The sequence below is a fragment of the Macrotis lagotis genome, chromosome 1 (genome assembly GCF_037893015.1).
Source record: "Macrotis lagotis isolate mMagLag1 chromosome 1, bilby.v1.9.chrom.fasta, whole genome shotgun sequence".
Classification (NCBI taxonomy): Eukaryota; Metazoa; Chordata; class Mammalia; order Peramelemorphia; family Peramelidae; genus Macrotis; species Macrotis lagotis.
In genome coordinates, this window is record NC_133658.1 from 583885898 (window position 1) to 583902019 (window position 16122).

Consider the following 16122-nt stretch of genomic DNA (forward strand, 5'->3'; position numbering starts at 1 on the left):
TCATTCTTTTCCTGATTCTGTCATTTTCTTTTCTTTCTTCTTTTTGTGTGTGGTGCATTTGAGGTTAAGAGACTTATTCAGAATCACACAGCAAGTGTCTAAGGCTGAATTTGAACTCAGGTCTTCCAGCCTCCAGGATCAGTGCTCTATCCACTGAGCAACCTAACTACTCCTCTGACTCTGACTTAAGAAGCATATTATAATGGGAAAGACTGCTGGCCAACAGAACTGAGTTCATATCCCATCTCAGACTTTTTCTTATTTGTTGACAATGGACAAATTACCTAATATTTCCAAAATGAAGACTATAGATGAATTGATTTACTTTAAAAAAAATTTTAGGAGGGGAAGAAAGAAAGAGAGGAAAAGAAAGACATAGTGAGAGTAAAGATAGAAAATGTGGACATGGATCAGGAATAGATCAGTTTCTAAGGGAAGAGAGAGGACATTTCTTGCTTAGTCTTGTCTTTCCCCATCCCTCCTTTACAACAGATATCGTGTTCATGAAAACAAGTCAAAAAAAAGTCATTAAGTTTATTCTATTTCTTTTAAGCCTGTTGAAGATCAGTGTGCAGGGCTAAATCTGTAAAGTGCAGAAAGATGATCCTTTTCTATTTTAAAATTTTTTTGACCCTTCAGATGAAGTTCATGTTATCAAGCTATAATTCAGTTCCAGTTCAGTTGTTTAGTTGATTAGTTGTGTCTGATGTTTCAAGACCCCATTTGGTTTTTCTTAGCAAAGACGCAGGAGTGGTTTGCCATTTCTTTCTCCAACTCATTTTACAAATGAGGAAACTGAGGCAAATAGGCTTAAGTGACTCACCTAAGGTCACACACCTAAGAAATATCTGAGGGTCATATTCAAATTAAAGTCCTACTGACTTAAGGACTGGCATTCTATCTTCTGAGCCACCTGGCTGCTTTTGTTGGTTTAGGAAAAGAAAAAGGAAGTATACAGACATGACTTTTTATTTTAAAACAAAAACAAAATAAAAGGCATTCTGCACATTCCAAAGGTGTAGGAAGAGTAATTGGGATATTGTCTCACCATTCTTCTTGCAGGCATAAATTCATTTTAACATAATAAAAAAATCCCAAAGTATTGTGGGATGCTTTCCTTCACCCTTTTTCTTCTTCTCTCCTGTTTGAAGGAGTGTTTAGCAGAGAGAGAGAGTGTAAATCATGCAACTTGGCATCCTCATTTAATTACCCATTTTGCCTATTCCCAAACTGCCACCATCTGCCAACAGCCCGAGGCAACACCTTTCTACCACCTGTCTAACAGAAAAGGTACTTAGTACTAAAACTGTTACATCAAAGAAAATTCAGATTCAACAAAACACAAGACAAAAAATTTGTTTTCCTCATACTCATTAGTCAATGAACAAATAATAATAGTTAACATTTACATGGTATTCAAGCCTTGCAAAATTCTTTACAAGTATTATCTCTCAACAACCTTGGGAAGCAGGTCTTTATTATTCCCGCTTCACAGAGGAGGAAACTGAGGTCAACAAATGTTAAATGACCTACCCATGATCACACAGCTAGCAAGTATGTAAATCTGGATTTGAACTCAGGTCTTGAGACCTAGCCAAGTACCATTTGTATATGGTAACTCATCACATGAACCTATGAGGTTTGCTACCTGAATATTAGCATAATTAATGGTTATTATTAGCTAACTTAGTAAGATCCATAAATCCAAAAAAAGAAGCCATTTTCTAGAAGCAATAGGTTTTTTGCCTATTTTGGGGGAAAATGATAAAAATATTATGAGAAGAAAAAAAGAACATATTTATTATCACTGGCCCTTGGAAAACCCAATTAGCTCCTTGAGAGCAGTAATTGGTCCCCCCCCCTTATTTTGCATTCTAATAGTAAGCACAGGGCCTTGAAAATATCGTAGGTGCTGAATAAATGCTAAATAAATAAATAGGTGCCTAATAAATGTTTGTCTAATTCATTATAGAGTGCTTTGAGCTTTTTTTTAATCTTTTGAAAGAACTGCATAATTTCAAGCTTCATGATTATTGAAGTATATTGTGTATGAAGGCACTTTTTGTTCAAGTTGTAGGATATCAATCATATATCAAGAGATTATGAAAGCCAATCGATGGTATAGTGGTTGGCAGGCACACTGGGAGTCAAGAAGACCTACATTCAAAACTCATCTCAGATACTTGTGACTCTCAGCAAGTCACTTTTAACCTCTGCAAGTTTCAGTTTCCTTATCAATAAAATGAGAATAATGATAGCACTTGCTTCCCTGGCTTGTTGTGAAGACCAAAGGAGATATATTTGTAAAACACTTAGTGAACTTTTAAGCACTTTCTAAATTCAAGTTGCAATTCTTATTGTTGTTTTCAATTATGATGATGATGATGATGATGATGAAAGGAAAGGACCTTAGAGATCTCCTAATATAACCTTCTCATTTCACAGATGAGGAAGCCCAGGTTCCAGAAGGATAATGTGACTTGCCCAAACTCACAACTAGCAAATAGGAAACCTAGATTTCAAATCCAGGTCCTCTGATTCTAGATCCAATGTTAATCATTACACTGTGCTATGAAGGGAGCTCAGGACAGATAGAAGAGGGAGATTAGGACAAACCTGGAAAATCTTTACTGATAAAAATACAGGAGGGGAAAAAGCCCAATTCTTTGATTATAAATGCAGAGAGGAGACTAAATTGGGAAGTGTGAGAAACACTAGTGAGAATCTAAAAATAAACCAGAGGATCCCAGAAAGGTTGACAATTGAGCAGAAACTGAAAAGGAGGTCTGGCCTGGAAATATCTGAGTGACATTCTCTTGAGTGTAGATAGGGGTGGGAGAATTTGAGATGCAAAGAAAAGTCAAGGTCAGAGAGGCTTGTTCATCACTGATAGTCTTGCACTACAACCTAATTATCTCAGATTGAGAAAAAAAAGTCTTTAAGGCGAAGATGATGCATGTGTGTGCAGGATGAGAAGTTCTAAGTGTGAATTGTCAAAAACCATCAATGTCTGTATGTGTAAGCTTATGTTTAAAATTGTAAATTGATTAAGCATATAATAAAAAAGGAAAGGATGAAGTGGATACCTTTCTCAGACAATGTCTTTATAGGATACCTAACACTCTGACACAAACACACGGTGAGGGGAGATCAGGGACAGCTATTTTTATTTCTGCCCAATTAGAACATGATACTAATAAAGCCAAGGTCACAATTTTGTTCCCACATAGTCCAGTTAGCCTCACATAGAAATAGCTCTGCTTTCAGTATGTAGACCATCACCATGACTGCCCATTGCACAAAACCATCAAAGGGTACAGACTCATCAAAAGGCTCAGGGCAAATTGATCTCTGACCCTTGGGAAACTAATTCTATTGTCCTAGTACCCATCTACATCATAGACCGCACATCATCACTATACTCTCCCTTGGTAAAGGAGAAAGCAAGCACCATGAAGACCTATGTTATTTGTAAAGGATCTGATAGAGTGAGTCTATAAATAGGCAAAAAAACATGGAATGATATGTTTCTCATCTCAGTCTAAGAGGTTTGTGTTTTTTTTTTTTTGCTGGGGGGATTTGGGTATGACTCTTTACATATCACATTGTGACACAGTTCACATTTTCTTTCCCTGTTTTGAAAACAACATTTGTTCCAGCAAAGTTAATTCTTTTCATTCTGATGAATTTTATTGTCTGCTGAACTAATCCATTTGTGGGCCAATGGGAGTGTCAATAAAGAGAAGGTCCAGTCTATATGTAAGGCATTTATTTTTAGGTACATCAGGAAAACCCTGACTCCCAAAATAATTTTTGTCATTGAGCTAATCAATGATGCTTAAAATTCCTTCACTAGGATTGTAATTGTGGGGAAAAGGAATTGTTTCCTATAAAAATACCTCTAGGAGGGATGGGACTTTAAGCTCTCAGTTTAATATCTGTGCTTCTTCCATAGAGCCCTAGATATAAGGGAACCTTTAAGAATAAAATCCCACTGTGTAACAATGGAAAGAACTACAGAAGGGATGGGAAAAGGACCAATTTTGAATAAGAGGGATTGAGGAAAGCACAAAATACCTTGCTAGAAAGGCCTGCATCTGGGGCAGCTAGGTGGCGCAGTGGATAGAGCACCAGCCCTGGAGTCAGGAGTACCTGAGTTCAGATCCAGCCTCAGACACTTAATAATTACCTAGCTGTGTGGCCTTGGGCAAGCCAGTTAACCCCATTTGCCTTGCAAAATCTTAAAAAAAAGAAGAAGAAGAAGGGCCTGCACCTTCCCTGTGCTGGTGCTTGGACAGGCCTGGGAAGGACATCTCAGGTAGTTGATGGCTTGATGAAGGAAATCTTCACCCCCTAACATTTTCCTGGTGTGATAAGGGTGTTGAGACCATGAAAAAGTACAGACTTGAGATAGCTGAAGACCTCTTTACTTGAGCAACTGGGTGTTTGGCATTGTATCAATGAAATTCTAGTAGCTAGAAATACAGACATGGATCTTCTGGGAGAGGTTTTGCTATAAGTGACAAAATCTTCAACAAATGCCTTCACTGGCTGATCATGGAAAGGAAAGATGGCATAGGGGAGGGAGACTGGTTTTTGATCTACTGGGCAATGGATGCCAGATATAAGGATGATTATGTCAGTTACTTCTATTCATTCCTAATAAAACTTATTTAGGAGCTGCATGCAACATCATCAAAGGGAAGAGGAAGGAAGGGAGGGTGGTAGAAAAATGTGTAACATAAATTTGCAAATGGAAGAAAGTTGAAATACTACCATAGCATGAAATTGGAAAAATAAAATATCAATTAAAAATAATTGTATGCAAGTCTACCTGTGTACAATAGAGATGCTCAAAGATGAAGAGGTTGGATGGGGCTGAGCCATGATCTAACTGAAAAATTTTTACCAAATCCAAGACCAAGGGATCTTAATCTGGAGTCTCTGAACTTGGATCTCAGTTTTTAAAATGACTATATTTTAATATAACTAGTTTCCTTTATCTTATGTATTTTATTTTATGCTTTTAAAATTTATTCTTAAAAGAGATCTATATGTTTCCCCAGATTGCAAAAAAAAAAACTCAAAAAATGATAAAAAATTCCAGTGCTAGACTAGCATAAGAATCTGGGACACTACCTCTAAAGGGGACAAACCACAGCAGTTGCCACAGAGTCTGTGGAAAGAACCGGGAGCTATGACTGGTACCTCAAAGGATTTTCTGATTCTGGGTGGTGCATATTACATGTGTCAGAAATGTAGGAGAGGGTCTTAGAGAGTCTGATCTGATATCATGTCAGTCAAGGTGTGAATTAATTTATGTTATCTTTTCTAACCCATGTAGATGGGGGAAGAGAGTGAAAGTAGAAAAGCACTTAAGCTAATGAACAAAAGAACACAGAATACCTGGGGCAAAGTGTGTGTGAGAGTGAGATGGATGGTGAGAAGAGAGAGAAAAAGTGAGAAAGACCGACAGACAGAGACATAGAAAGACATAGGGAGACAGAGAGGTGGAGAAAGGGAGAGAAGAAAGGGAGAAAGAAGAAGAGAGAAATAGAGAAAGAGGAGAGAGAGACAGAGAGACAGAGAGACAGAGAGACAGAGAGACAGAGAGACAGAGAGACAAAGACTTGTGGGGAGGAATGGGGATTCTGAAATGAAGTCAGCTAGATAACTAGAATGATATAAATTTCACCTCCTTCAGTACTTAGCTTTTGGCCTCTCCACTTACAGCTCTATCTAGACACTTGGTGGCAAAGGTAGAGCTCCTGATCCAGATCCCAGTCTCAAACTAAATTTACAGAATCATAATCATAGATCATAAGACTTGAAAGAAAAGAGATGAGTCAGCCCAAACTATCACTTTTACAGTTGAAGAAGCTGATATTTAGGGAGATGAAGTTATTTACCCAATATCATACAGTCTTTTGGTGGCAAAGTCAGAGCAAGAAATCCAGATCTCCTGATCCAGATCCCAATGCCCTGCCTGGTATGGCTCTGGTGGTAAACAGACAGAGGATGAGTCAGCCTTTTTATTTTAGCAATATTCCTCCGAATAGAACTCAACTTCAGGAAATCCCTGCAGTGACCAAGAACAGAAATGCTAAAGAAAAACCCTTAAGCTAAGGAGTTATTTTTAACAGGTGTACAGAAGCAATAAAAATCCTGACAATGCAGCACCTTGGGGACATGGCAATAAACAAAACAGAAAACCTACTTGATTCAGAGACCTGACCACTTACTCATCTTCCTTGCCTGGGTAATGATAATAGCTACCATCTATAAAGTAGTGTAAGATTTGCAGAGTGCTTTACTTACATTAATTCATTTACAGTTACTTTGCCATTATCATCTCTATTATCATAATATCCATTATTATTATCATCTCCGTATTTCAAATGGGAAAATCAAGTCTAGGAGAGGTTTAAGTGACTTGTGCAGGGTCACACAATTACTAAAGTCTCCAAGGCAGGATTTGAATTCAGGTCTTTCTGTATCCAAGTCTTGTGCACTTTCCACTGTGCTGCACAATTACCTCATTGCAAGTCAGAGGATCTCATTGGGGCAATAGGATAATAGAAATAAATCAGTTGGATGATGTTACAGAGAATGAAAATTAGTCTTCAAGCAGTAGAATGATGAACTTTGGATTTAAAGTAAGTTATGAGAATTGCTATCCTTTTGCTTTTTGAGGTAATTGGGATTGTGACTTATCCAGGGTCACACAGCAAGTGTCTGAGACCAAATTTGAACTCAGGGCCTCCTTATTCCAGGGCCAGTGCTCTATCCACTGAGTCATGTAAGTGTCCTGAGGATTTGTTTTCAAAGGTCATTAGAACTTTGGAGTCAGAGAACCTAAGTCCAAATTTTTCCCTTGCTTTTTTTGTCTGTGTGACCTCGAGCAAGTTGTTTTACTCCCCTAGGCCTCAGGCTCTTCATCTTTGAAGATATTGGATTAGATGACGGCTGAAGTCCTCTCCAATTCTAGGACTATGATCTAGAATGAGAGGCAATATTCAAACGCAGGTCCTCAGACTACGAAGCCAGGAATCTTTCCCCTATGACATGTTGTTTCTCTAGCGCAGTTAATGCCTCCCTTGGGGAACAACCACATGACTGGGCAGCCTGGAGGGATGACTATTGTCTGCCTAGCAGGCATAAACCATGATTTATTTTCTTTTTCTGTTGAGTGTGCTGGGAGGGAAATGTATGGCTGCATGAAAAGTTTTGGTAGGCAGTACGTTTTTTTCTACTGTCTTAGAAAGATGTTTCTGTCTTAACTCAAGTCTTCTCAACTCCACCCTGGGGTCATGGTGTTTTGGGCTTTTTTTATTCTTCTTTCCCTATTTAGTCACAGAAATCATGGCATAATAGCAGTTCAAAAACAGCAATATACTAAAGCTCAGATTCACATATAATTCCCAGAGTCCCTCAAGTAAGTGGAGAAGGGCTCAGAGATACTGAAGATACAAATGTCACTGACTTTGTGTGAAGTCATTATTGCCCAAGCTCTTCAAGAATTGCTATTCTCCAATATATGTCATAATTTTCACTCCCATGTATATGTTTCCTTGCCTGGATATCTTCTTCTTCTTCTTCTTCTTCTTCTTCTTCTTCTTCTTCTTCTTCTTCTTCTTCTTCTTCTTCTTCTTCTTCTTCTTCTTCTGGGGTTAAGTGACTTGCCCAAGGTCACACAGATCCTCCTGACTCCTGGGTCATTGCTCTATACACTGCACCACCTAGCTCCCTAGCATCCCCTCCACACACCTTTCTAAACACAACTTTGGACCTATAATGGAGAGAAAGGCCCTTAAGTGCCCCAAGTAGATGCTACAAAAGCCCAATACCAGACAATTTGCTCCTTAGATCACTGTTCTTAAATTCATAAAGATAGGGCTATAACCTGAGTAAGGAAGAAGATGGCAAAACTAAAAGAGCAAACAGAGAATTGTTATATATTTGATTGGACAATAAAAGTTGTTTTCAATGTTCATTCAAAATCTTTTTAGAAAGGAAGGTAAATTATATTGTCTCCAAATCACTAATAACTAGAGAAATGTAAATTTAAACAACTCTGAGGCTCCAATTCACACCCATCAGATTGGCTAAGATGACAAATAAGGAAAATGTCAATTATTGGAGGGACTATGAGAAAGCAGGTACACTAATATACTGTGGGGTTTTTTTATTTTTTCAAAGCAATGGGGTTAAGTGAGTTGCCCAAGGTCACATAGCTGGGTAATTATTAAGTGTCTTGAACTCAGGTCCTCCTGACACCAGTGCCAGTGTTCTAGCCATTCTACTACCTAGCTGCCCACACTAATTTACTGTTGAATTGATCCAGCTATTTTGGAAAGAAATTTGGAATTATGCTTCAAAAGTCATTCAACTCTATATACCCTTTGACCCAGTGATACCACTCCTAGGCCTATATCTCAATGAGAGCAATGAAAGAAGGTAGACCACTATGTCTAAAATTATTTTAGCAAGTGTTTTTATAATAACAAAGAACTGAAAGTACTATTGGGGAATTGCTAAACAAATTATGGTAAACAAAAGCAATAGAATATTATTGAACCACAAAAAATAAACAAATGATTATAAAGAAATGTGGAAAGACCTGTTGTGAACTAATGCAAAGTGAAGTGAACTAATGCAAAGTGAAATAAACTGAACCAGAAGAATCATTTATATAATTACAAAACATTTTAAAAAACAACTTGGAAAGACTTAAGAATGGTGATCAATGCAGTGATTAATTGTGATTCCAGAGGATTGGTGATGTAGTATGCTACCTGCCTTTTCACAGACATGATAAAATCAAGATACAAAATAATAAATTTTTGCCAGTGTGGGAATTTGTTTTACTTGACTATGCATACTTATTGCAAAGGCTTTTATTTTAAAACAAACAAACAAATGAAAACAGAGACTTTTATTTTCTTTTTTTTCAATGTGGTATATTGAAAGGATGAGGAAAAAATAAATGCTACCATAAAAATGCATAAAAATCTTCTCTGGTATCTATTAAGTTCAGAATAAAAATAAATGATTTTTAAAAATATGTTCAGAATCTTCTGTTTGAGGAAATCATTAAAACATGAAAAATATTTGAGAAATTTTCATAAATTATTTACTAAATAAAACACATTTTGATGTTTCAACGCTAAGCTTCACTTATCTGGAAAATTCACATCTTTGGATCAAATAATGTTTGATAAAAGAAGTGACATTGTATTATAAGAGAGAAGCCCCATAGACCATTGGGATAATTTTTATGGATGCTAAATGGTCCTCTGAGCACACTTTGAGAATTATTCACTTTAGAGGTCACTTCATCCAAACTCTTGCTCCCAAATAGGAGAGAAGTATGTGATTATCTTGACTTTGAATATCTGTAAGGAAAGAAATTCTACCATTTTCCTTAAGTATGTGTTGGGATCTAAGGTGAAAAGTCTCTTGAATAACAGAGAATTTAGAATTTTTGTTTCTATTACATAGTAAAGGATAAAGCATAATAAAACATAACAATTAGATAGCATGACATGGCATGTGACATGACATATACTATGCTATGGCAATAGGATATTAAACATATTTTAAATGTATTTTTATTCTGAACATCATGCTATATTATGATTTATATTTGATAAATATGTGATACAATATAATTATAATAAAATATAAAATGTTATATATGACTTAAGATAAAATATATTATATAGTATAGCATAATATAATACAAGATATGATGTGATATAATATGATATAATATGATTTAATATGATATAATATAGCATAGTGTAATATACAATGCAATATATTATGAAGTGCTATAACATCATATAGTAAAAACAATATAGAATATTGAATAACAACAGTTTACATTTGTATAGTACTTCCTAGTCACCAAGTACTTTCCACGTCTTACCTCATTTGAAGGGGAAAAGGACCTCACCTGGTATGTGTTGTCAAAGCTGTCATACATGAACCTTGTGATCAGAGATGTCTTCCCAACTGTAAAACAAGATGATATTCCAGTTAAACATTCCAAAGTTAAGTTCTTTGCTTCTTTTTTTTTTTAACACTTTTTTCAGTCAGAAAAATACCAGTCCTTGCTATAACTAAATCCCTGTCAGAGCTGAAGAAATGAAATTAATGATAAAAACCAAAAACATCTATCCCACCTTTGCCACAATTCAAGTCATTTAGAGAGGAATCTTGCAAAGAGATGCCAAAAAATTTCCTAAAAATCTAATAACAGAGAGCCTCTCAGAGGTAAGGGAATTATCCTCTCATTGAAATCATAACTTTTTTTTCAAAGAATTCTTAATTCAGAAGAAACTCAGAAGGTTCAAGATCATCCAATTGGGAAGCTAATTAAGTCAAAGTATTTTTTAGCTGAAAGAATTATTTTCCCCTTTCAATTTACAGAGGAGGAACTCAGACCCAGAAAAGTGTGATGATTTGTTCCAGGTTCTATAGGTAGAGATAAATGGCAAAGCCAGAATTTAAACCCAGATCCAGGACTCCAAAGCCAGAATTCCTTCCACTATAACTCTGGTTCTTCAACATTTTTTGTTCTTCCTGCCCTTCTGGGAGGGTACACACTTCCCTTCAAAAAATCTGCTATCTTGTGGATTTCTTCATGAGTTTTAGGTGGGAGGTGTTCTAAGGTTAGGGTATGTTGTATAATAGACAAGTTTTGTTTATTTTGTGAATATTATGTGTCCCATACTTTGTGTTCTGGGCATATAAGATGCATATTAAGCAAAATGATTTATAAATTTTGTCTCATTTAAAGTAACATAAAATCCTCAATTTCATTGAATACACCTTGCAAAACATAATACAGTTTTTGAGAACCCCTGTTTGATAGTCACCCACATAGTTGTCCAGAGAAAGTAAGTGGTTTTGGTAGAAGTTAGAACTCTGCTTTCATTTAATTTACTACCAGTGAGATCTCCATGAAACAGAGGCAGACAAAGGAAACAATGTAGACAATTCTGATTTGAACATAGCATTTAAGCAAGTTTTGAGCCCTCTTTACCAAACCGCATTCAGTTAGTTGAGAATAAGAGTTTTCTAAGGATAATAGAATTTAATTGTAAACTCAGGTCCTGGCAGCTAGGTTGGTGGTAAAGTGAAAATGGTGAGAAGCCTGGAGTAAGAAAAGACTTGAATTCAAATCCAGCCTCATTCACTAGCTGGGTGACCCTGAGCAAATTATTTAGCTCTGATTGCTTCAGTTTCCTCATTTGTAAAATGAGCTGTAGAAGGAAATGGCAAACCATTTCTGGATCTTTGCCAAGAAAACCACAAATAGGGTCTTATGAACAATGTATATGACTGAACAACAGCAGAGCTCAAATACACATTTTTTTTCAAGATGGAAATAATGCCATCCATTTTTTTTTTCCAGGAGTAGGGGGTGAGCAGGAGATACTTCTTGCTGACAAAAAGACAGTTCTGGCTCTCAAGGATCTCATAGCCTAACTAGAGGAGACAACATGCTAACAGCTGTGTACAAATAAGATTTTTGTCCTTTATTTTCAAAGAAGATAATGATATCAGGGAGGTGATTCCATGACAAACACATGAACTGAATTTGAGTGGGGTGGTGTTGTGCTGAGTCACCAGATATGGATCAGGATGACTGGAGATGGACCTCACAAATAAGAGGCATACAGGATAAATTGGGGAGTAATCTCACAGGGAGGACACAGATAATTTTCTTCATTTTCACTATCTCCTCTCCCCCACCTCTGACTTTATTCATTTGACCTCTGACTTTATTCTTTTTAGACTCAGAGGTCAAATTCTTATGTACAATACAATCAAATAGGTTAGAGAATGGGGCATTCCATTGGATGGAGAAAAGATCTGAGTTCTCATCTGAGATGTGTAACTTCTATCTTTGTGACCTTGGGAAAAGTCCTTATGTGTAACATACACGGATGTAGGTATACATTTATATGTAAAGCTTTTTGTACAGGGAATTCCAAAAGTCTTGGTGAAATTTTAAGCTACAATGTTTACTGTTGCACTAAGATTTTTGGGACACTGTATTAATCTTGATCTGGAAATATTTTACTTGAATTGATTACAATCTAGAACCTAATTGGGTTTTTTTTTAATGTTTCATTATTCCAAGACTTGAATCCTTAATGAGGATAGATTTCCCACAAGAAGTTCTCAATATTCAATGAGAAAGGGGAAACAATTATATAGGAAAAACTTTTGCTTTATAGATTACAAATACATAGGAACCGAGATGTCTCTTGGGAAGCCTATAAGCAATTGATTATCCCATCAAAGTACAGACTATGGTTGATGGAATTAGATGATGATTTATCTCTTCTGTGTAGTCTGGCTAAGAACCAAGAGGACCAGGGAATAGTTATTGCTAAATTTCTACAGGCTTGGGATGACTCAGCAGAAGGAGGATTATTGTAAATCTCCTGAGACAGATCAGAACAAGCCTTCAATGAGAGCCTCACTACAACCCTACTACATCTTGGAGAAACATTTCATGAGGGTGGAAATGTGATATTAGGTCATCTCCCTAATCCCACTCCTAAGGGACAAATGTGTGTTCTGAGAATGGTAATCATAATATGACGTAATCAGAAGCAATAATAAGAGCCTCCTTCACTGTCACCGAGGGAGGATGAAGATTTTGGTCTCCTCCAGGTTGGAATAGAGCATCAGTTTTGTGGCTAATAGAGATGCACAGTAAAGTCATAAATATGGCTTGGTGCTTGAGACAATGATCTCGCCTCATCACTTACCTTTTGTTCTGACTCAAAATCATCTGCTTGTTAAGCCAGAAAAGATCTTGGAAATTTCTAACCCTAAGTGAGCTAGAGAAGGGTGGCTATCTCTACTGCAGATATCGGTGTTAAATAGGAAACATTTAATCTTAGCCCAGGGGGAACTCTTTTTTTGACTTTTGTTACCTAAAATGTGGTGGTGATGTCTAAGTCTAAAGAGCTATCTGCCTGTCTTTATCAGCCCAGATGGCTGACAGATGGAGATGAGCCTCAAAGCTGGGCAGAGGGAGCAGTGCCCAGCAGAGAAGACCTGCCCAGCAGTGGCTATAAGTAACACCAACTGAGACTAATCACTCCTCAATCACCAATAATGAAGACACCATGGGGAGCTTTTATTCTTCTTAGCTGGATGACATCACTAGAAGACATCAGTGATCTGGGAGCATAAGAGACTGAGTTTCCTCTCCACAGTTATGTCCTGGTGATGCATACATGGTTATGTCCCTCATATGTTATCTTCATACAAGATATTCTTTCCACCAATGGCACATATATCTGCGGGAGAATGTGCTCCAGATTTGGGGGAGGGTGTAGGGAATTCTATCACTAGTTTTCTTACTGTTATTTCCTTAAATATCTTTATTTTGAACTAAGTGTATCCCCTTTCTAACTAGGAAAAAAATAAATTCATCACAAGTGACTCATGAGCTATGGTTTTGAGGATATGAGAACTCATTGAATAGCTTGAACATTAGGATAGCTATTCGGAAGACCCCATCCATGGGTGAGAGAGACACCCCAGGTTTTATATCCACATGCTTTTTTTGGTCTGACATGTGCCCAGAGATGCTTTTAAACAAGGGTATGAATTTCCTTTCAGAGATGATATGTTGTCTATGAAAATGTCATCAGGCTCAGTATGTGAAAATTGCTGCTTTTCACTTACAATGCAATGACCTGTGGAAGCATTTTATGTAATTGTAAAGTGAATCATAAATAGATTATATTTATATAACACCTTAAGGTTCACCAGGAACTTCACAGGCATCATCACACAACAAATGCTGCAAAGGAGGCAGGACAAGTTTTATTCTCTTTTATAGACATGGAAAAAGGCTCAAAGAGATTAAGATTCATCCAAGGTCACAGAGTTAATAAGTGACTGACCCAGGATTAAAACCATAAAACTGTAAAACTAACATCAAAGCCAATATTCTTTCCAATATAACATACTTCCTTGCAAGGGGATGATTCAGATATTTATTTAGTTGTTCTCAGCTGACTCTAGGTATCATTCTTCACATTACACATGGGCCAGGAGATAGGGTTCAGATAAGACTACCAATCCCAGGACCTCCATGTTATAAGAATAGCACATTACACACCACTATTTTCAGAGTCATCTAGGGAATTGATCAAAGTAGAAAGGTTGCTGGTGGAAATGGTTTGATGATTGTAGACTAGGTCATAAAGTGGATGAGCAAAATATCTTTCTTGATGTGTACAAGTTTGAGGAGTTTTTAAAGGGGAGATCAGTGGTGACTGGAAGGTTCAGGATAGTGGTATGTTTATTATTATATTGGAGGGATTTTTGCAGGTTTCTGGGTTAGTTTGCATTGGGAGTTAGGTGGTATATCATGGTGGTATAATGGATAGTCAGTCAACTATAATTAATTAAATACCTACTATACAAAGAAAGGAAAGAAAACATAAAGTCCCTACTCTCAGAGAGTTTATAGTTCAAAGGAGACAATAATAGAGGACCCAGGGTAGGCATGTGTATAAACAAGATATGTACAGGATAAATTGGAGCTAGTCTTTGAGAGACCAAACTAAAATGAAGGTAGATTGGGAAAGGCTTCTTGCAGAAGCTTAGCATTTACAAATAATTAATTTCTTTGAACCTCTGTATCCTCATCTATAAAATGGGAACAATAATAGTATCTACCTCACAGGGTTCTTTTGAGGTTCAAATGATCTAATGAATGTAAAGTTCTTTACAAATCTTAAAGTGTTGTCTAAATGTCAGCTATTATTACTTTTATTAATCAAATTACTTTTTTGCCTACACATAGAGCCTGCACTAGTATAGCAGCCCAAGCCAACTGCTTTGCTGTCTGGTCAGATAGCTCTGCCTTTGAGAATGGTAGTGGCTAAACTTTATCCCATTTATGTTATCTTGAGTTACAAATACATAATGCTGGGTCCTCCTGCTAGGGAAAACCAACATTGATGGAAGAAAAAACAATAGAGACATTTGCAAACTGCTTAGAAAAATGTTGCCTAGAACTGAAGTGGTCCAAGAATATTTCCCAGACAACCCTAGGACAAATATTTTGTTCTAGGGGTGACATGTATATATTAACTAAAACTGTCAAGCTTTTCTACCCCAGAACATCTCACCCACTGACCTGACACAGTATGAGATTTTATCGCTAAAGTTTTGTCTCAAAGGAATAAGGCATTATATCTCCAGGAGACCTCGGTTTTAAATGCAAATATGTCTGGAAGAGGTAAGCTATTAAGCCATTATCATCCATTAGCACCTTATGATAAATCTGTTTATGAGATTGCTTTCTAACAGGACAGCTTAGCTGAGGGCAGAACCCTGAGAAAAGAGGAATCAAAGGAAGAGATACCAAGATTTAATGCAAAATGTCTTGGATTTGCAGCCAGGAGACCTGAGTTGAAATTTTATCTCTTTCACTTATTACTTCTATAAACTCAACCAAGTCACTTACCTTCAATTTCTTTATTTGGAAAATAGGATAGGGAGAAACAGAAAGATTGGACTTGATAGCTTCTAAGGACCTTTCTAGGAATAAAGTTTGATAACAGGGATTCATATTTTATAGATGAAGAAACTGAAGTCAATGGAAATTATGACTTGCTCAGAATTACATAACCAGTTTATGTCTCAGTTCTTCCTTACTCAGGTTCAGTGCTCTAGAGTCACACCTACCTGCCTCTAATAAAATTATGCTTTGTTGTTTATAAGATTTTTATAAAGCTCTGGGATATGGAAATCTCATGATCAGGAATCCGGGTTTTTCCAGTCAGTCATTTAGCAATGTCTTCTGGGTCAACAACTCTGAAAGAAAGGCATCTTTATATGGTTTGACCCACATTATTTGAAGATGGTAACAGAATTCTTCTTAAGTTCTTTCCTTTGTTAAATTGGAGATTAAGGGGTTTTTTTGTTCTTCATTTTTTTTTAGATTTTTTCAAGGCAATGGGGTTAAGTGGCTTGCCTAAGGCCACATGGCTAGGTAATTATTAAGTATCTGAGGTCAGATTTGAACCCAGGTACTCCTCACTCCAAGGCTGGTGCTCTATCCACTGCACCACG

At 36.8% G+C, this 16122-nt stretch overlaps 1 protein-coding gene across 1 annotated transcript in view; it reads right to left on the bottom strand.

Moving 5' to 3' along the window:
- The window catches only part of RAB6B (RAB6B, member RAS oncogene family), a 168709-nt gene that overhangs the window by 49305 nt on the left and 103282 nt on the right, over positions 1-16122 (bottom strand). Inside the window, exon 2 of the mRNA XM_074214802.1 lies at positions 9959-10017. Within this exon, the coding sequence (XP_074070903.1) occupies positions 9959-10017 (59 nt within the window). The remainder of the gene's footprint in view (positions 1-9958; positions 10018-16122) is intronic.